Here is a 21,608-nt window from a genome sequence, read left to right as displayed (position 1 = left end):
CGTCATTGCTTAGCAATCTCAAGTGGTAAATAAATTCTTTAAATTTCCGTAGTCGTTTGCGGGACGAGAGGGCCATTTACATGCTCTTTCCTTCTTGCTACTCAATCTTAAATTTGGGTTACGAATCAAACTGATGGACCCTACACGGCTTCCACCCGAAATTACAGATATCTACCATTCCATCTTCAAGAAACGGAGGGGTTCCGCCAAGATGGACATAAAAATCACAGGAGGAGCCTTCTGACAACGTGCATTCTTCGCACACTGAGTGGGGAATGGCTTTGTCATGTTTGAAACGGTGCCTCAACTACTCAATGTCCCAGGAACCCCAGTGGAGCAACTTGTGTACACAGAGGCCCAAGATCCACAAATCAGCTATGAAATCATTTCCATAGTCTCCCTCCCCCAACGAGTCTCGATCCACGACGGCCATCCCCTGTCCCTCTCATCCATCAAGGGCGTGTTTTTCTCCCCTCCTGCCCCGACCTCCCGCGTCCGCCCAGCCTGTCCACATCCAGCCCCGCCACGCCCCATGGGCGGTCCCGAGCCGCGGCCCCGCCCCCTCCCGGCCTCCCCGGCCGCGGAAGCCCCGCCCCCAACGGCGCGGAGACCGGGGGCGGCCCGCGGCCCGCGGCGGGCGGGCGGGGACGGACGCGGGGGGAGGGGGGCCACGGGATGTGGGGTGGGGGCGGGACCTGGCCGGGCGCCGGGACGGGAGGAGTCCCGGCGGCGCCTCGGACTTTTGCTCCCACAAGCCCTGCCTCGAAGGCAGGGGAGCTGGACCAGGAGCCGCCCGGAGCGCCCGAGTCGCCGCCGCCGCCGCCGGGGCTCCCGCGCTCCCCAGAACGGTGGGACGCGGGTCTCGGCAGCCGCCCGCGGAACATGGCGCCCTGGACGCTGTGGCGCTGCTGCCAGCGCGTGGTGGGCTGGGTGCCGGTGCTCTTCATCACCTTCGTGGTCGTCTGGTCCTACTACGCGTACGTGGTGGAGCTCTGCGTGTGTGAGTACCGTCCCCGGGGGCTGCGGCGGGCGCGGGCCGCGGCTCGGGCGCGAGACAGGCCTCGGAGCCCCGCGCCCGCCGCCTCTGTGGAGCCGGCGCCGCACGCCGGGCGTCCGGCCCCGACCCCGCTCGGAAGCGCCGAGGCCGCTGCACCCGCCCTTTGTTCGAGCCTGCGGCGCGGCCTTCGGGCGACCTGGGGCTCCTGAAGCCTCGCGGCGGCTTCCCGGGTGCGGGTCTGGCCCAGGGAGGCCCCAGAGCTTCCTGGTTCCCGCCGACCCGGGGGGTCCACATCCTCCTGGGGAGGAACGTGCAGAACGGGAGTAGTCCGGCTTCTTCTTAGAAGGTGTAGGTTGTGTTTGTGGCCTTTTTGGGTTTTGTTCATTTTTTAAAAAAACCAAACGTGTTCCTCCTGGATTGTTTTTGTTCAAACAGCGCGAGAAGAAACGCCTGTTACCTGTAGAGCCGGCTGCGGCGGGTTGGGGGAAGGGAGGTGTGTCTTTTGGTGGCCTCGGGCTGGAGGCGGGTCAGACCTGGAGGACTAGTGAGCTGCCGCTTTTGATTTTTTGGTGGTACTTGACTCGTTGTAAAGTTCATTTATTTCTCCTCTGAATCTAGCCGACTTTTGCAAAAGGTTAAGACAGAACGAATGGGTGGGAGGAGACGTAACCTGATTATCTTTTTCTTGACTGATTATTAAGGAGGCTTATATTTCTTATATTTTGGCGTCTTGTTTTCGTTACTTCCATTTCCGTGATTAGTTCTTAGCACAAAATTCTTACCTGATTCCCTGGAAAAAAGGAGTAGCATTGCAGTGTACTTCAAGGATTTAACCTACTGGCTTGAATTGGTTGCCTTTAAGATTGAAGGAAATTGGTTGTCATTAATCAAAACACCGTTTAGGGGTGACTGCTATATTTGTGATATTGGGCAATTTCTCCAAGATTGTTTTGTCTTAAGTCAATTGTTCTCAGACTTTGAGTATGTGGATATTTTACACTTAAACCAGCCTCACCTAGGTTGTTCTGTGTACATCCGCTGCCTATATCAATTTTTTATGAAAACCTAGGACCAAATGGTAAGTGGTGTTTGTAAACGTAATCCCTTGTTATTCCAGAATGATCTACTCTTAGTCCTTAGACTGAATCTACCATTTTATGAAGGACTGTTAATAGTATTCTTTGAATAAAGAACCACATGAGCTAGAAACTAATGTTATGAATGAGAAGAATTTGTACCACCCACTCTTGAAAGTGGCAGAATCAAGACTTCAATTATATTTGGATTTGTACAGCTTTCAACCAAGTATTTGGTTAAAGCCTTAGTTCTATACATGGAAGAGAACGCTTTGGTTCAGAAAATTTAAGGGTAAGTTTTAAAATTAAAACATCCACTCTTAAAGTTACTTTGTACCTATAGAACGCTTAATTTTGAGACTACTATCCCTGCAGGTAGGCCCAGAATAAATTAGTTGTGGAATGCATTTCCAAATAATAGTAATCTTTTCAATATCATTATTTAGTCTCATCCTTTTGGATACCAGAATGTTTACTAAAAATGATGTTTGAGTCTATTAAAATTACTAGATTTAAATATTTCTGGGAGCTGCTTCCAGAAAGTGATAGTGATCATAGGATTCTCATCAACTTATGATGATACCTCCTTTAATCTTCTTATTTACTGTGAAGTGAGCGTTTATTCCAAAAGTTATATCATTCCTATTCCATCAGAAGATTATTCCTACTCTATTTTAATTCCCATAGTGGTTTTGAAGTAAAGCTGAAGGAGCACTAAAAATGTGCTTTTATGTTGAGATTCCACAGCTTAACCTGTAGATGGTTTTTGTCAAAAATATTAAAAAATGAGATCAAGCGTTGCTGTGGAAAGTCTTAAATTGCTTCTGATTTCTTTCACCTGCTTCAAATAAAGAAAGCGCAATGAACATGAATTGAGAAATGCCATGTGCTAGTGGGATAGAGAGAACATTTCATTCACCCTCTCCTTTAATTCTTTCAGTATGTGAGAGCACAGGTATCTCTACAGGTGGAGGAAGTGAGACTCTGAGGAATAGGTCCTTTTGGTTAGGTCCACAATTGTTAATATTGGAACGTGACCCACATCTTTCCGTTCTTCCATATAACTTGAGTGAGCTATGAGGGTCAATGGAACTGTAATTGTTTGGGCCATAATGGTGTAGGGGGATAAAGGGGTCGGCATATTTTTGGAGATCACTTAGTTAGGCTTGAGACCCATACCGGAGAGATTATATCCTACAGTTTCTTTAAGTTAAAACATTCTACAACTATGGCCTGATGCTTGGCAGAATCTTAAAATATTTGGTGGTGAAAGGTCTTATGTAGAGGCTGTATTAAGTTCTGAGTTATCTGATTTTAACTAGAGAGAATTTGGGAGGTCTGCAGTGTCACTGGAGTATAAAATAGTTGAGCATAAATGTGTATTTACTCATATTAAAACTATCCTTTAAACTACTCGTATGTATTTGTTTTCGTAAGTACTGACCCTCCCACTGAAATATGTATAGATATATTTATAGGAGGACTTAAATGGAGGGAAGTGTGAGTTTTAATTAAAAGTGCTGTTTTAGTAATTTTTATAGGATTTTTTTTTATTTATATATATTTTTTTGAGTCGGAGTTTCACTCTTGTTGCCCAGGCTGGAGTGCAATGGTGCGTGGGATCTTGGCTCACTGCAGCCTCCGCCTCCCAGATTCAAGCGATTCTCCTGCCTCAGCCTCCCAAGTAGCTGTGATTACAGGCGCTGACCACCACGCCCAGCTAATTTTTTTTTGTATTTTTGGTAGAGACGGGGTTTCACCATGTTGGTCAGGCTGGTCTCCAACTTCTAACGTCAGGCAGGCCACCCGTCTTGGCCTCCCCAAGTGCTGCGATTACAGGCATGAGCCACTGCACTCGGCCTATAGGATGTTCTTAGATTATGGTATTCTCTATCAAACTAGGAGGAGAAGATCATAATTATATCTTTACATGTATGTATTCATTTAATCTTTTTTTTTTTTTTTTTTTTTTTTTGAGACGGAGTCTTGCTCTGTACCCCGGGCTGGAGTGCAGTGGCCGGATCTCAGCTCACTGCAAGCTCCGCCTCCCGGGTTTGCGCCATTCTCCTGCCTCAGCCTCCTGAGTAGCTGGGACTACAGTTGCCCGCCACCTCGCCCGGCTAGTTTTTTTTTTGTATTTTTAGTAGAGACGGGGTTTCACCGTGTTAGCCAGGATGGTCTCGATCTCCTGACCTCGTGATCCGCCCGTCTCGGCCTCCCAAAGTGCTGGGATTACAGGCTTGAGCCACCGCGCCCGGCCTTATTCATTTAATCTTAATAATGATCCCCATAAAGGTTAATTTGTCTACAGTTATAGAGCCAGTAAGTAATATGGTAAGAATTGGAATTCAAGGGTTTTGGCTCCAAAGCCCATGCTGTTAACCACTATACAATGAATGACTAATCTATTTGGTGTCCAGATCTGGACACTCAGGGCAGATTTCAGTCCTGTATATAGTATATTTATATAAAGTACTTTTCTTTTAAAAGGCAGCGGCAGAAGATTCCTAAATATCTCAGACAATAAAAATACCTGACCCACTGTAAGTTGAACAAATTGTTGATTACCAAGAGGCCCTCATTCCATCTCACCTTCTGTAACTTCCTAATTTTGTAATTAGAGACACACCCCCCCCCCCCCCACTTCACCAGAAGTAATACTAAGGACGAAATTGAGGAAGAGGGTAATGCATGTAAGATGGCCATCTCACAGGAGTGATAAGCTGAGAAGCAAAGATTAAGTAATTAGTAATATTGGTCCTTGATTTTAAATTAGACAGAAATTCTATAATTTTTTTTCCCCAGGGTTGATATTTAAAGTATGAGTGGATTGAATAACTTCTTCTCTTTGGTCAAGATGGTTATTTTTGAGGAAAGTGCTAATTCTGGTTCCCAAGGTTTTATCAGAATATCTTCTTGTTCGGGTCATCTTGAGCTGTTAGTAGATGTGTATCTCTTCTTTGCATGTAGAGAATCTTAGAACTTAAAGAGATTTTAAAGATAATCTTGGCCGGGCGCGGTGGCTCAAGCCTGTAATCCCAGCACTTTGGGAGGCCGAGAGGGGCGGATCATGAGGTCAGGAGATCGAGACCATCCTGGCTAACCCGGTGAAACCCCGTCTCTACTAAAAAAAGAAAAAAATACAAAAAACTAGCCGGGTGAGGTGGCGGGCGCCTGTAGACCCAGCTACTCGGGAGGCTGAGGCAGGAGAATGGCGTAAACCCGGGAGGCGGAGCTTGCAGTGAGCTGAGATCTGGCCACTGCACTCCAGTCTGGGCGACGAAGCGAGACTCCGTCTCAACAACAAAAAAAAAAAAAAAAAAAAGATAATTTCATTCAGTCCCTTTACTTCTGAGGAAAGTATTGTTCAAAAGAGCTATGTTGTTTGTCCAAGGACAGGTATACCTTTTATATTTTTTTCAGACAAATTTGTGGAGCGGACTCTAACCTTTGAGTCTGTACCAAATACTTCCTTGTGTCTCCTGCATAACTTCTTCAAATTTAGAGACAGATTAAGATAAATAACTTAAGCACTGTCATTGTACACACTAGCTTGACACAGTTGATTCTGAAGTATTTTATTGATCTTGAAAGAACCCGTTTTCTATTTCATTGATTTTTCTCTTTTCTGTTTTGTTGTTTTCCTGTCTGATCTTTACTGTCTCCTTTCTTTTGCTTTGTGTTTAATACGCTCTTTTTCTAGATTAATATGGAAACCAAGGTCATTTATTTGAGCCCTTTCTTAGTTAGTCCTACAAATTTACCTCCAAATATTGCTTTAGTTTTATTCTATCAATTTTAGTATGTTGTGTTGTCGTTGTCATTCAATTCAAATTATTTTCTTGGGCTGGGCACAGTGGCTCACGTCTGTACTACCAGCACTTTGGGAGGCTTGTCTCTCTTTTTGTTTTTTTTTTTTTTTTTTTTGAGACGGAGTCTCATTTTGTTGCCCAAGCTGGAGTGCACTGTGGTGATCTTGGATCACTGCAACCTCCTCCTCCTGGGTTCAAGCAATTCTCCTGCCTCAGCCTCTTGAGTAGCTGGGATTATAGGCATGTGCCACCACGCCCGGCTAATTTTTGTGTTTTTAGTAGAGATGAGGTTTTGCCATGTTGGCCAGGCTGGTCTTGAACTCCTGACCTCAAGCGATCCACCCATCTCGGCCTCCCAAATTGCTGGAATTACGGTTGTGAGCCACCATGCCTGCAAGAACTCTCTCTCTACAAAAAATACAAAAAATTAGATGGGCATGGTGGCTTGTGTCTGAAGTCCAACCTACTCAGGAGGCTGAGATGGGAGGATCCCATGAGCCCAGGAGTTCAAGGCTGCATTGAGCCATGATTGTGCCATTGCACTCCAGTCTGGGTTACAGAGCAAGACCCTTTCCCAAAGAACAAACAGATCCTTTTCTTTTGTTTTAAGGCAGTTTTGCTCTTTGCCCAGGCTGGAGTGCAATGGCGTGATCTTGGCTCACTGCAGCTTCCACCCTTCAGAATTCAAATTATTTTCTAATTTCACTTTTGATTTCATCTTTGACCCCATGGATTTAGTTTCCATTTATTTGGGGGTTTTCCAGATATCTTTCTGTTATTGATTTCAAATTTCCTTGTGATCAGAGAACATACTTTGTACGACTTAAATCCTTTAAAATGTATTCAGGCTTGTTTTAGAGCCTAGAATGTGGTCTGAGTAGTGTTCCATGTGTGCTTACGAAAAATGTGTCTGTACTCAGCAATGTATTGTGCTCTTTGTTGCTGGGTGGAGTATTCTGTTATGTCATAATGCTCCATAAATGTCAATTAAGGCAAGTTGGTAGTGTTGTTCAAGTCCTCTATGTTCTTCTCTGTTTGTTCTCTCAGTTATTAAGAGAGGTATAACTATAATTGTGATTTATTTCTCCTTGTAGTTCTATCAGTTTTTGCCTCATGTATTTTGCATCTCTGTAATTAGGTGCATAAAACATTTAGGATTGTGATATCCTATTGACCAATTGGCTCATTTAACATTATGAAATGACTTTTTTTATCCCCGGTGATATTGTTTGCTCTAAAATCTGCTTTGGCAGATATTAACATGGGCACTAATCTTTCTTTTGATTATTGTTAGCATGGTGTATCTTTCTCTGTCCTTTTAATGTGTATATGTCTTATATTTAAATTGTGATTCTCGTAAAGAGCATATATTTGGGTCTTTTTAAATCCAACCTGAAAATCTCTGCCTTTTAATGGGGGGTTTTGATCATTTACATTTAATGTGATTATTGATATGGTTAGGCTTAAGTCTATCATTTGCTATTTGTTTTATTTTCTGTCCTCTTCTTTGTTCCATTTTCCTCCTTTGACCTTCTTTTGAATTAATTGATCTTTACAATTTTTTTATTTTGATTTTTAAAAATGATTCTATTTTATCTCCTTTATTGGCTTATTACTAGTAATTTTTTTTGTTATTTTATTGATTGCTTTAGGGCTTATAACATGCATCTTTGAGTTATAGTCCACCTTCAAGTTATGTACTGTTTCATATATAATACCTTATAAGAGTATACTTCTATCTCTTCCATCTCTGCCTGTATGCTATTGTTGTGCATTTTATATGTTGTAAACCTCACACTATATTGCTACTGTGTTTAAACGGCTGATTATATTAATGGCTTTTAAAGATTTAGTTTTTAAAAACCCCAAATATATACATTTATTCCTATAGTTACCATTTCTAGTTCTCTTCATTTCTTTTTATAAATCCATCCAGTGTCATTTCCTTCTGCCTGAAAGGGCCTCTTTTAACGTTTATTGTAGTGCAGGTCAGCTGGACTGAATCATTTCAGTTTTTGTATGTCTGTAAAAGTTTTAATTTTGCCTTTGGTTTTTAAAAGACAACTTTATCGAGACACAGTTTGCATATCATAAAATTCACTAATTTAAGATGTACAATGCAGTTATTTTTAGTAAATTTGCCAAGTTTTGCAGTAATCACAACCATCCATTTCTAGAACATTTCTATCACAACATTAAGATCCCTCATGCCCATTTACAGTTAATCCTTCTTCCCACCCCCAGCCCAAGGCAACCACTAATCCATGTTGTCTCCAAATGCCTTTTCTGAATATCTCATACAACTGGAATAATACATGCTTGCAACACATGTACTAAAATTGGAAGGGTACAGAAAAGATTAGCATAAAAACCAAGAAAAATTTTAAAAGGGAAAAAATAAATGGAATCATACAATAAGTGTTTTTTTGGTTCTTGGTTTTTTTTTTGAGATGGAACTTCACTCTTGTTGCCCAGGGTGGAATGCAGTAGTGCGATCTCGGCTCACTGCAACCTCCGCCTCCTGAGTTCAAGCGATTCTCCTGCCTCAGCCTCTCAAGTAGTTGGGACTACAGGTGTGCGCCACTATGCCCTGCTAATTTTTTTTATATTTTTAATAGAGACAAGATTTCACCATGTTGGTCAGGCTAGTCTTGAACTTCTGACCTCAGGTGATCCACCCGTCTCAGCATCCCAAAGTGCTGGGGTTACAGGCGTGAGCCGCTGCGCCTGGCCAATAAGTGGTCTTTTTTGTCAGGTGTATTTTACATAGCATAATGTTTTTGAGGTTTATCTGTGTATTATGTATCAGTATTTCTCCCCTACTCTTCAACCTCACATCCTAATTTGTATTTTTCTGTTTTTAAAACATACCCAGTTTTATTTAGGAATATATTTCTAGTAAGCCTCACCACATCATTTGTACATTGAATTAGAATATAAATTAAAAGTATGCACTTTCTTATATTTCTTTATGTGCCTGAATAATCCTGCTTACAAGACTTATAGTATAATTGGGTCCTGTTTGTTCTTGTATCCATTAGAGCCTAGTGTTAGTAGACTTTAAATTAATATAACTTGAATTGAATTGAATCATAGTCTTGTAAACTCACTTGAATCATGTTTGAATGTTGGGACACACAAACATCTAGAATAATAATACTAATTATAGTTACAAAACATGTATTTCACAATCTTTAGTGGTAAAGGCTACATGAAATGGTTTATTGGTCCTACATACAGTCTTTGTTTTGGGTTATGAAACAGTGATTCTTTTTTTTTTTTTTTTTGAGACGGAGTCTCGCTCTGCCGCCCAGGCTGGAGTGCAGTGGCCGGATCTCAGCTCACTGCAAGCTCCGCCTCCCGGGTTCACGCCATTCTCCTGCCTCAGCCTCCCGAGTAGCTGGGACTACAGGCGCCGCCACCACGCCCGGCTAATTTTTTGTGTTTTTTAGTAGAGACGGGGTTTCACCGTGTTAACCAGGATGGTCTCAATCTCCTGACCTCGTGATCCGCCCGCCTCGGCCTCCCAAAGTGCTGGGATTACAGGCTTGAGCCACCGCGCCCGCCCAAAACAGTGATTCTTTGAAATTATGCCGACATGGTTTAAAAAAACGTGTTTCCCTAAATCTTATTCTCAATGGTTGGCATACTTATAGGAAAAGTTAAATGTGAATTAAAAACAAAAAACTTTTGGCCAGGCATGGTGATTCATGCCTATAATTTCAGTACTTTGGGAAGCCCAAGTAGGAGGATCGCTTGAAGCCAGGAATTCAAGGGCAGTTTGGGCAACATAGCAATAGCCTTTACAAAAATAAAATAAAAAATTAGCCAGGCATGGTGGTACCCACCTCTAGTCCCAGCTACTTGGGAGGCTGAAGCAGGAGTATTACTTGAGCCCAGGAGTTCCAGGCTGCGGTGAGCTATGATCACACCACTGCCCTCCAGCCTGAGTGACACAGTGAGACCCTGTCTCCGAAACAAACACACAAACAAAAAAACCTTTTTATTAATTTTATCTTTTCACATCTATTTTCAGATGTGAGAGTAGTAATTTTCTAGATAACTTGCCTTTGAAAGATAGTGGCCAGAAGGCCTATTTATTTGAATTCTTCAGTGACCTTAGCCTTCTCTTTTACTTTTATTATTTTTGAAGAAAAAGTTTTTTTTTTTTCTCGTGACTACTAGTGAGTTAATCTGTCCTGGTATTATTTTCTGTGTTACCAGATACCAAACTGGTCTGAAAGAGCTCTGTAAATATATATTTTTAAAAACCCTCCTAAACTCAAATGAAAAAAAAGATCTGTTTTATTTCCCCACATAAACTAAACCTTCTTTGGGGCTTCCCTGCTTTCTTGAAAGACAAGAAATGTGGAAGAAAAAGATAGTGGACAACCTGGAAACCAAGTCAGACTGTTGAGAAGATCTTCTGCCTAGTCATGCAAATAAAAGCCTGGCTGCTTCTCTGCCCACTCCCACCTACCAGCAGAGAAGTAGCAGTATGTGAACTCCAAACTCTAATCTGTTTACTTGACATCTCTGCTTGGAGATCTAATAGGCATTGTAGACAAAACTCTTGATTTTCTTTTTTTTCTCACCTGAACCTGCTGCGCCTAATAGCTCAGTAAATGACAGCTGTATCCTTCTACTTCTTGGGTTGAAAAGTCATTCTACATTTGGTTAATCAGCATGTCCTGTCATTAAATGTATAAAATACAGCTGCTTCTCACCACTACTACTGCAACTATTATACTCCTTTAGGCCGGGTGCGGTGGCTCAAGCCTGTAATCCCAGCACTTTGGGAGGCCGAGATGGGCGGATCACGAGGTCAGGAGATCGAGACCATCCTGGCTAACACGGTGAAACCCCGTCTCTACTAAGAAATACAAAAAAATAGCCGGGCGAGGTGGTGGGCGCCTGTAGTCCCAGCTACTCGGGAGGCTGAGGCTGGAGAATGGCGTGAACCCGGGAGGCGGAGCTTGCAGTGAGCTGAGATCCGGCCACTGCACTCCAGCCTGGGCTACAGAGCGAGACTCCGTCTCAAAAAAAAAAAAAAAAAAAGAAAAGTCATTCTACATTTGGTTAATCAGCATGTCCTGTCATTAAATGTATAAAATACAGCTGCTTCTCACCACTACTACTGCAACTATTATACTCCTTTAAACCCCATGATCTCTGCTTAGTGTAAAAGATTGAAAAACATGACTATAATAATCTGCACCGGCTGGGTGCAGTGGCTCACGCCTGTAATCCCAGCACTTTGGGAGGCCGAGGTGGGCAGATCACCTGAGGTCAGTGTCATGCACGTCCGTGCGAAAAGACCACCAAACAGGCTTTGTGTGAGCAACATGGCTGTTTATTTCACCTGGGTCAGGTGGGCTGAGTCCGAAAAGAGAGTCAGGGAAGGGAGATAAGGGTGGGGCCGTTTTATAGGATTTGGGTGGGTAAAGGAAAATTACAGTCAAAGGGGGGTTGTTCTCTGGCGGGCAGGAGTGGGGGTCACAAGGTACTCGGTGGGAGAGGTTTTTGAGCCAGGATGAGCCAGGAAAAGGAATTTCACAAGATAATGTCGTCGCTTAAGGCAAGGACCGGCCATTTTCACTTCTTTTGTGGTGGAATGTCATCAGTTAAGGCGGGGCAGGGCATTTGCAGTTCTTTTGTGAGTCTTCGGTTACTTCAAGCCATCTGGGCATATACGTGCAAGTCACAGGGGATGCGATGGCTTGGCTTGGGCTCAGAGGCCTGACAGTCAGGAGTTCGAGACCAGCTTCACCAACGTGGCAAAACCCCATCTCTACTAAAAATACAAAAATTAGCTGGGGGTCGTGGCACACACCTGGTATCCCAGGTATTCAGGAAGCTGAGGCAGGAGAATCGCTTGAATCCGGGAGGCAGAGGTTGCAGTGAGCTGGGATCGTGTCACTGCACTCTAGCCTGGGCGACAGAGTGAGACTCTGTCTCAAAACTAATAATAATAATAATTTGTACCATCTTCCCCCAGGAAATAGTCTGTTTACCACCCATTGAATCTGGGCTGGCCTTGTACTTGCTTTGGCCAGTAGAATGTGGTAGATGTGTGAGTGTACCCTCTGTAAAAGAGTGTACCCTCTGTAAAATAAGTACTTCCTCTTTTACTATTTCCTCACCCTGCATTTTTCCCCCTCATTGCACCTATTATTACTTGACATACAGTTATTTTTGTTTCTCTTCAGAGCCTTATATTCACTGCTGTCTTTCCAGAACCTAATACTTCTCGAACCCAGGCCTCAAGACAGCATACATCTTCTGCCTTAGCTCTTTCGGGACATTCTGGTCATCGTGTAAGGGAGTCCAGACTAGACTGCTGAGTGAGAGACCACATGGAGAAGAGGCCCAGCCAAGAGAAGCCAAAACCCCTAATGTGTGAACAAGACCATTTTAGACTCCCACCCCATTCGAGCTGCCTGATGACTGCTGTTAGTAGAAAAACGTTCCAGCTGATCAGAGCCCAAACTGCTGACCCACACAATTGCAGGAAATAATAAACAGTGGTTGTTTCAAGTAACTAAGTTTTAGGGTGGCTTGTTAATGCCACATTATCACTTATATTGTTGTAGTATCCTTGTAAACCTGTCTTCCTCTACTCCACCCCCACCTTTATTCCATATGTTCTCCAGGAAGCAGTCAGAATGATCTTTTTCAGATTAATATCAGTTTGTTACTCCTGTTTTCAGGACCTTGACTGGCTTCCTCTCTTGTTCAGCAGGATATCTAAAAGCCTTAGCACGGCCTTTACGGCATTATGGACTCATTACTTCATTACGTCGCTGACATAATTTCCTTTCCACTCTTCCTCTAATTTTATCTCTAACTTAAGAAATCTATTTTCTATAGACAGAAGTTTGGGAGGGTGTGTTGTCTAAGGGAGGGAGCTCTCCACATCATCACCATGTGGGATTTTAAGATTAATACCTGACACTATTCCTGTAAGCATATAAGCAACACATTTAGATACTGCTTAGATATGTAGAACATATACTTGAACAGATGGGCATTACACTTAAATAACTGATATAATAAAAAATAAAGGTGACTAGTTTTATGGAGAATAGATTCACTTAAAGAGAGATGCATAGGTCTTTAAAAATTAAAAAAAAAGTTTGGTTTTAAAACATCTCTATTTTGGCTTTCCCAGTGCTTCATTTTACTGACTATTGTGAACTTTGAACCACTCATTGGAATCATAGGAAGAGTTAATTTTTATGGATGTACTATTTGAACAGCATATAAAAACAAACACAAACTTATTAAATGTGAAGTCTTCTGGGAAGCTTTTAAAACTAATTGCATGAAGAGGATATCCTCAGCGTCTGAAGGAAATAATACCAAATACACCAAAATATTAACAGTGTATGTTGCTGGGTGAGGGATTATACTGATTTTTTCCTTATGCAATGCATAGGCTCTTAATAGACTTTCGTATTTTCTCCTTCCAGCATATTCTTCCCTTATCCCCTAAAGAGCTAATGAATCTGCTAAAAAAAAACACAAGTCATGATTATTACTCCTCTGCTCAGCACCCTCCGATGGCTTTCCACTTTGCTTAAAATGAAATTCAAAGTTGAAAATACATAAGGCTCTAGATGCTCTGGCCTGCCACTGCTTCTGACCTAATTTCTTCCTTTGCTCATTCTGCTTCAGCCAACAGGCCAGCTTTCTTTTCATCTGTCAGGCCACCTGAGGACCCTTGAGCTTCCTGTTCCTTCTGCCTGGAATGCTCTCCTCCCAGATTTCCACATGGCTAGCTCTCACTTCATCTAGATGGCTGTTCAGATAGTCGCCTATCAGAGAGGCATGCCTGACTACCCTCTGTAAAAGAAGTACTTCCTGTTTTACTGTCTCCTCACCCTGAATTTTTCCCCCCTCATAGTGCCTGTTATTACTTGACATACAGTTGTTTTTGTTTCTCTCCAGAGTTGTATATTCACTGCTGTCTTCCCAGAACCTGAAGTAGGGTCTGGTATAATATGTTCTCAATAGATGTTTGCTGAGTGAGTGAATTGATTGTGTAGCTGCCAGGTCCCATGCTAGTAGAAGAGGGAGAATTGGAATGTTTTCATATAGTAGACAACTTGCAGTTATTGATAATTAGTATTATTGGTCATCTTAAAGTTGCCTCCGGATTTCAGGCAGCCTGTTCATTAGGCAGGTGAGGAAACTGTCTTGAATTGTCAGGAGGAAATGTTAATTATAATAGCTATTATTATTTACTGTATGCCCACTGTGTGTCTGACATGTAGTCTAAGGCACTTCACTTATGTTAGGTCTTTTTAAATTCTAACTCTATTGGAGAGAGATTATTAGCATTGTTTTATGGATTAAAAACAAAGACTTATAGGTTAAAGGTCTCTTTTGAGGCCATACAATTGATACATAAAACTAAAGCTCAAATCTGTGTAACTCTATAAGTTTTGTCCTTTTCATTATATATTTGTCCATTAAAATATTTAATAATTTATAAGCTCTATTTGCAGGTCTTTCATTATATTTGTTATAAGTAGTCAAATCTTGTGTTTGGGGCATGTAATGCAAATAAAACAAAACCTCTCCCATATATATAAACATATATGTAAAGTGTGTGTGTGTGTGTGTGTGTGTGTATGTGTTTTGAGACAGCGTCTCACTCTGTCACCAGGCTGGAGTGCAGTGGCGTAATCTCAGCTCCCTGAAACCCCTGCCTCCCAGGTTCAAGCAATTCTCCTGCCTCAGCCTCCCAAGTAGCTGGGACTACAGGCACCTGCCACCACACCTGGCTAATGTTTGTATTTTTAGTAGAGATGGGGTCTCACCAAGTTGGCCAGGCTGACTCCTGACCTCAAGTGGTTCTCCTGCCTTGGCCTCCCAAAGTGCAGGAATTACAGATGTGAACCACTGCACACAGCCAAAATTATAGAACACAGACTAATTATAACATGATGTTATCTATAACTATATATGGAAGTTCTAGAAAAATGAGAGTTGGCAGATAATATTTTAAATCCTTCTGAACAATATTGAAGGACCCCAGGAAATAGTAATAATTATCCTTACTATTCATGCATTTAATGCGCTAAGTAATTAAGTGGTCTGTCTATATCTTTTGATCTTTACAGTAATTCTACAAAGGAGATGCATATTTTTCTTCAGTTTATAACTTGAGAAGTTGACTTAGTTCCTCAATTCAGACCTTTTCACATATCCTTCTAAAACCCGTACAGATTAGTAAGGGCAAGTAAAATCAACTATATAACCTGGGCCTATGGCATAACTAGGACAGAGAATTTTTTAAACTGCAGTTTATATGTGAGTGGGGAAACAGTCATCTAAGAATAGCTAGATGAACTCTGGTGACTGTATCAGAACCAAGAGTCAGGGACTCTGCGGAGGATACCAGGCTCTTTGTTCATCCTCAGAAGACGAGAACCCTGTCCCGAGCGGGAAATACTGAAAACAGGTTTGAAACCTGGTAGATCAGAGCACGGCAACTGAGAATGCAAGAGAAAGGCACTTGGAAAAGTGTTTATGACTTGAAATGTCAGCCTTAGAAAAAAAAACACTTCTAGGGGAGAAGGTAGCACCTTGGAAGTTGAAAGTGTCCCATGAAGTATTAATGTTTAATAGTAAAGAGAAAGAAGGAAATAGCTGGAAGGACACAGCTGAAACAAGAGTATCAAAGCAATGGAGGATAAATAAATGCACTATCCATCTAGCAAATAAACTGTACTTCACTGAAGCAACAGAAGAAGGCACTGGTAGAAATAAGAAATTAACCAAGCCCTTTTGCCACAGAGGGTTTCTTGCTGTGAATGGTCCATGAAAATCAGCGTAACTCAGCATGAACGATAATTAAAAAACAACATCCATGTAGATTTCTCTGATTCAAAAAATGAGAATCAGTGCTTTTCAGTAGATGGAAATACATTAAAAGGCAACAAAGGAGAACTAATTGAGCATCCAGACATAAATTAAATATAAATAAATATCTGCTGAATAAAAGAAACTCCAAAGTTTTTTTTTTTTTTTTTTTTTTTTTTTTTTGAGATGGAGTCTTGCTCTGTTGCCTAGGCTGGAGTCCAGTAGTATGATCTCGGCTCACTGTAACCTTCGCCTCCCAGGTTCAAGCAGTTCTTGTGCCTCAGCCTCCTAAGTAACTGGGATTACAAGCGCACGCCACCACACCCAGCTAATTTTGGTATTTTTAGTAGAGACAGGGTTTCACCATGTTGGCCGGGCTGGTCTTGAACTTCTGACCCCAAGTGATCCACCCGCCTTGGCCTCCCAAAGTGCTGGGATTACAGGTGACGTCAAAAGTTTTTAAAACTCAATGAAAACAGTCAAAGAGCAGGAAGATTTGAAATAAGAGCTGTTCAAACTCAGGAAAGAAATGGAAAATAAGACAATATCAGAAATGAAGATTAAACTACAAGATGCCCAAAGGTGAACAGATATGACTGAAGATACAGTGAAGGTATAGAGGATAGAAATGGAAAAAGCTAAGAACCTGTGCTCAAGATAAAGGGAAAGGTAAAAGGATTGGAGGAAAAAATGATGGATATACAAAATAGGCTAAGATTCATTATTATAATCCACCATATTAATACATCTTGTAAGAAGAATCATTTCCGTATATACCAAAAAAGTATTTGAAAAGTCCAACACATCCATTCTTGATTGATAATAAAATAGGGGTACATAGCGTAAACAACATAAACAAAATTTATGTACACACAAAATGCCTGATAAAATTCCACTATAAAACCAGGAATAATGATGCCTATTATGTCTCCTACTTGGTAACATTGTATTGACGGAATTAATTACTACTTTCATTCAAGAGAAAATAATCAGGAGTGTGAGACTTTGGAAAAGGGAAAACTATTTCTGTGCGCAGTGTATCTGATGGTGTATGTTGAAAAGCCAAGAGAATAACAACAGAAAACCTAGACAAAAAGAACTGAGTAAAATGGCAGAATAAGGGCTGGGCGCGGTGGCTCACGCCTGTAATCCCAGTACTTTGGGAGGCCGAGGTGGGCAGATCACTAGGTCAGGAGTTCAAGACCACCCTGGCCAACATGGTGAAATCCCATCTCTACTACAAATACATAAGTTAGCCGGGCATGGTGGCGCGTGCCTGTAGTCCCAGCTACTTGGGAGGCTGACGCAGGAGAATTGCTTGAACCCAAGAGGCGGAGGTTGCAGTGAACGAAGACTGTGCCACTGCACTCCAGCCTGGGCAACAGAGTGAGACTCCATCTCAAAAAAAAAAAAAAAAAAAAAAGGCAGAATAAAATAGCAAACAAAACCCAATACTTTTTATATATACAATAATTTAGCTTGAAAATATAGTGGAAGAGGGCTGGGTGCGGTGGCTCATGCCTGTAATCCCAGCACTTTGGGAAACTAAGGTGGGCAGATCACGAGGTCAGCAGATCAAGACCATCCTGGCTAACACAGTGAAACCCTGTCTCTACTAAAAATGCAAAAAAAAAAAAAAAAAAATTAGCTGGGTGTGGTGGCGGCGCCTGTAGTCCCAGCTACTTTGGGAGGCTGAGGCAAGAGAATGGCGTGAACTCAGGAGGCGGAGCTTGCAGTGAGTGGAGATAGCGCCACTGCACTCCAGCCTGGGCAACAGTGGGAGATTCCGTCTCAAAAAAAAAAAGAGAAGATACAGTGGAAGAGAACTGTCCATATCCGGTAACATTAAAAAGAGAAAATACCTTAGAAAAAAACAAGAAAAATGTCAAACTCACAAGAGGAAAACATTCTTAAAAGACCCAAAATGTGACTTGAACAAATGAAAAGACATTTCATACTTGATGTTCATAGACAGAATAATTCAACATTACAAAGATGCCAGTTCTCCCCCAATTAATGTATAAATGAATTCTAATCCCAGTAAACTGTTTTTTTTTCCCCCCTGGTGCTAGACAAATTGACACCAGAGGTCTTGTGGAAAAATAAGAGAGAATAAGCAACCAGGAAATCTCTGAAAAATAAGAGCAATAAGGAGGGGAAATTCCCCAGATTTTAAACCAGAAAGCCTTATAATTAAAACTGGGGGAGCAGGAAGTATATGAGAACTTTCTACTTTCTGCCCAATTTTGCTGTGAACTTAAAACTACTCTAAAAAATAGTGTCTCTCTCTCTCTCTCTTTTTTTTTTTTTAAACTGTGTGATATGGTGCATGGACAGACGTGTTGACTAATGGAACAGTATATAATGTCCAGAAATAGACTAATAAATTTAGAATATTGTAAAAATAGCACATCAAATTACAGAAGAAAAGATGGGACAACTGGATACATATTTTGTAAGAGTAAAATCACATCCATACCTCATGCTGTGTTTTAGTGTAAACTACAAATGGATAAAATCTTTCTTTTGTCATATACACGTGCGCACACACACACTTTCTGTTCTTGAGACAGAGTTTTGCTCTTGTCACCGAGGCTGGAGTGCAATGGCATGATCTCAGCTCACTGCAATCTCAGCCTCCTGGATTGAAGTGATTCTCCTGCCTCAGCCTCCTGAGTAGCTGGGACTACAGGCGTGTGCCCCCATACCTGGCTAATTTTTGTATTTTTAGCAGAGACAGGGTTTCACCATGTTGGCCAAGCTGGTCTCAAACTCCTGACCTCAGGTGATCCACCCACCTCGGCCTCCCAAAGTGCTGGGATTACAGGTGTGAGCCAGTGTGCCCGGCGGATCTTATATTTTTAACTTTTTATTTTAAAATAATTTGATGTGTGAAAAACAGTACAAACAGTTGTCATATAACCTTCACCCACATTTTCTAAGTGTTACTATTTGTCATATGTGCTTTGTCATTCATTCTTTCATTCTCTCTCTGAAATGTATGAGAGTAAGTTGTGGAGCTAATGCCCCTTTACCTATGTTTAGCTTTATTTCCTAAGAACAAGAACATTGTCTTTTTTTTTTTCCTGAGAAACAGTCTTACTCTGTCGCCCAGGCTGGAGTGCTGTAGTGCATTCTTGGCTTACTAAAACCTCTGCCTCCTGGCTTTGAGCAATTCTCGTGCCTCAGCCTCTCTCTTGTAGCTGGGATTACAGGCGCGTGCCACCACACCTGGATAATTTTTGTGTTTTTAGTAGAGATGGGGTTTCGCCATGTTGGCCAGGCTGGTCTTGAACTTGTGACCTCAGGTGATCCACCCGCCTCAGCCTCCCATATTGCTGGTATTACAGGTGTGAGCCACTGCGCCTGGGAATTAGAATATTATATAACCAGAGATTTGTTAAAATCAATAGATTAGTATTGATTAAATACTACTCTTTAATCTGTAGGCCTATTCAGATTTCATTTGTCCACTCAGTTCCTTGTTCTGCTCCACAGTTCAGTGTAGGATCACACGTTGCAGATATCATGTCTCTTTAGTGTCCTTATATTTGGAAGAGTTCTTCAGTCTTTGTTTCATAATCATGATTTTTTAAGAGTACAGGTTTGTTTTACTTTGTTTTGTTTTGAGACAGGGTCTCACTCTGTTGCAGTGCAGAGTGCAGGCTGGAGTGCGGTAGTGTAATCGCGGCTCACTGCAGCCTAGACCTCCTGGGCTCAGGCAGTCCTCCTGCCTCAGCCTCTTTAGTAGCTGAGACCACAGGCATATGCCACCATGCCTGGCTAATATTTGAAATTTTTGTAGAAGCAGGGTCCCACTATGCTGCCCAAACTGGTCTCAAGTTCCTGGGCTCAAGCGATCCTCTTGCCTCAGCCTCCTTACGTGTTGGGATTACAGGTGTGAGCCACTGCACTCGGCCAAGGTTTATTTTGTAAATGTTCCTCAATTTAGCTTTACCTGATCTTTCCTCATGATTAGATTCAGAGAATGGCAGGCATGCCTTGGTGGAAAAATTGCGGGTTTGATTTCATATACCACAATAAAGGAAATATCAAAATAAAGCAAATCACACAAGTTTTTGGTTTCCTACTGCATATGAAAGTTATGTTCACCCTGTACTGTAGTCTGTTAAGTGTGCAATAGCATTATGTCTTTAAAAAATAATTTTTGCTCAATAATGCTAGCAATTAGCAGTCACCTAAGCCTTCAGCAAGTCTTGATCTTTTTGCTGGTGAAAAGTCTTGCCTCGATGATGATGGCTGCTGACTGATCAGGGAGGTTGTTGCTGAAGGCTGGGGTAGCTGTGACAATTTCTTAAAACAAGACGAGATTAAAGTTTGCCACATCTGTTGACTCTCCTTTCACAATATTTTTCTGTAGCATGTGATGCTGTTTGATAGCATTTTACTCACGGTAGAACTTCTTTCAGAAATCGGAGTCAGTCCTCTCAAACCCTGCTGATACTTTATCAACTAAGTTTATGTAATATTCTAAATCGTTTTTGTCATTTCATCAGTGTTCACAGTATCTTCACCAGGTGTAGATGCCATGTCAAAAAAAAGTTTTCTCTTCCATAAAAAGCAACTCCTCATCTGTTCAAGTTTTATCAGGAGGTTGCAGCAATTCCATCACATCTTCAGGCTCTGTTTCTTATTCTGCTTCTCTTGCTGTTTTCACCACATCTGCAGTCCCTTCCTCCACTGAAGTCTTGAACTGTTCAGTGTCATCCATGATCTTGGACTGGAATCAGCTTTTTCTATACTCCTGTGAATGTTGATATTTTGACCTCCTCCCATGAAAGATGAGTGTTCTTAATGGCATCTGGAAATGATGAATCCTTTCCAGAAGGTGATCAATGTACTTTGCCTAGATCCATCAGAGGAATCACTGTGGCATCCATAGCCTTATGAAATGTATTTCTTTTTTTTTTTTTTCTTTTTTTCTTTTTGAGATGGAGTCCCGCTGTGTCGCCCAGGCTGGAGTGCAATGGCCAGATCTCAGCTCACTGCAAGCTCCGCCTCCCGGGTTTTTACGCCATTCTCCTGCCTCAGCCTCCCGAGTAGCCGGGACTACAGGCGCCCGCCACCTCGCCGGGCTAGTTTTTTGTATTATTATTCAGTAGAGACGGGGTTTCACCGTGTTAGCCAGGATGGTCTCGAACTCCTGACCTCGTGATCCACCCGTCTCGGCCTCCCAAAGTGCTGGGATTACAGGCTTGAGCCACCGCGCCCGGCCTCTTTTTTTTTTTTTTTTTTTTTTTGAGACGGAGTCTCACTCTGTTGCCCAGGCTGGAGTGCAGTGGTACAATATGGGCTCACTGCAAGCTCCGCCTCCTGGGTTCACACCATTCTCCTGCCTCAGCCTCCTGAGTAGCTGGGACTACAGGCACCTGCCACCATGCCCGGCTAATTTTTTTTGCATTTTTAGTAGAGACGGAGGTTTCACTGTGTTAGCCAGGATAGTCTCGATCTCCTGACCTCGTGATCCGCCCGACTAGGCCTCCCAAAGTGCTGGGATTACAGGCGTGAGCCACCGCGCCCGGCCGTGAAATGTATTTCTTTTTTTTTTTTTTTGAGACGGAGTCTCCCTCTGCTGCCCAGGCTGGAGTGCAATGGCCGGATCTCAGCTCACTGCAAGCTCCGCCTCCCGGGTTTCCGCCGTTCTCCTGCCTCAGCCTCCCAAGTAGCTGGGACTACAGGCGCCCGCCACTGCGCCTGGCTAGTTTTTTGTGTTTTTTAGTAGAGACGGGGTTTCACCGGGTTAGCCAGGATGGTCTCGATCTCCTGACCTCGTGATCCGCCCGTCTCGGCCTCCCAAAGTGCTGGGATTACAGACTTGAGCCACCGCGCCCG

At 42.4% G+C, this 21,608-nt stretch overlaps 1 protein-coding gene across 11 annotated transcripts in view; it reads left to right on the top strand.

Annotated features, from left to right (window-relative positions):
- Window positions 1-517: 517 nt before the first annotated feature.
- The window catches only part of ZDHHC20 (zDHHC palmitoyltransferase 20), an 89,336-nt gene continuing 68,245 nt past the window's right edge, over window positions 518-21,608 (top strand). For 6 of the 11 annotated variants that reach the window (XR_010582386.2, XR_001486264.4, XM_005585464.5 and 3 more), the window contains exon 1: window positions 768-1,000. Coding sequence is in view for 7 of the 11 variants with exons in the window: in XM_005585464.5 (XP_005585521.1) it covers window positions 883-1,000 (118 nt within the window). In the remaining 4 variants the exon portion in view is untranslated. Of the gene's footprint in view, window positions 1,001-21,608 lie in introns of all 11 variants that reach the window. The other 5 variants (XR_012426745.1, XR_012426744.1, XM_074021701.1 and 2 more) reach the window with 1 other exon arrangement.

This window comes from Macaca fascicularis, chromosome 17, assembly GCF_037993035.2.
Source record: "Macaca fascicularis isolate 582-1 chromosome 17, T2T-MFA8v1.1".
Lineage (NCBI taxonomy): Eukaryota > Metazoa > Chordata > Mammalia > Primates > Cercopithecidae > Macaca > Macaca fascicularis.
This window is presented reverse-complemented; position numbering and strand designations above follow the sequence as displayed.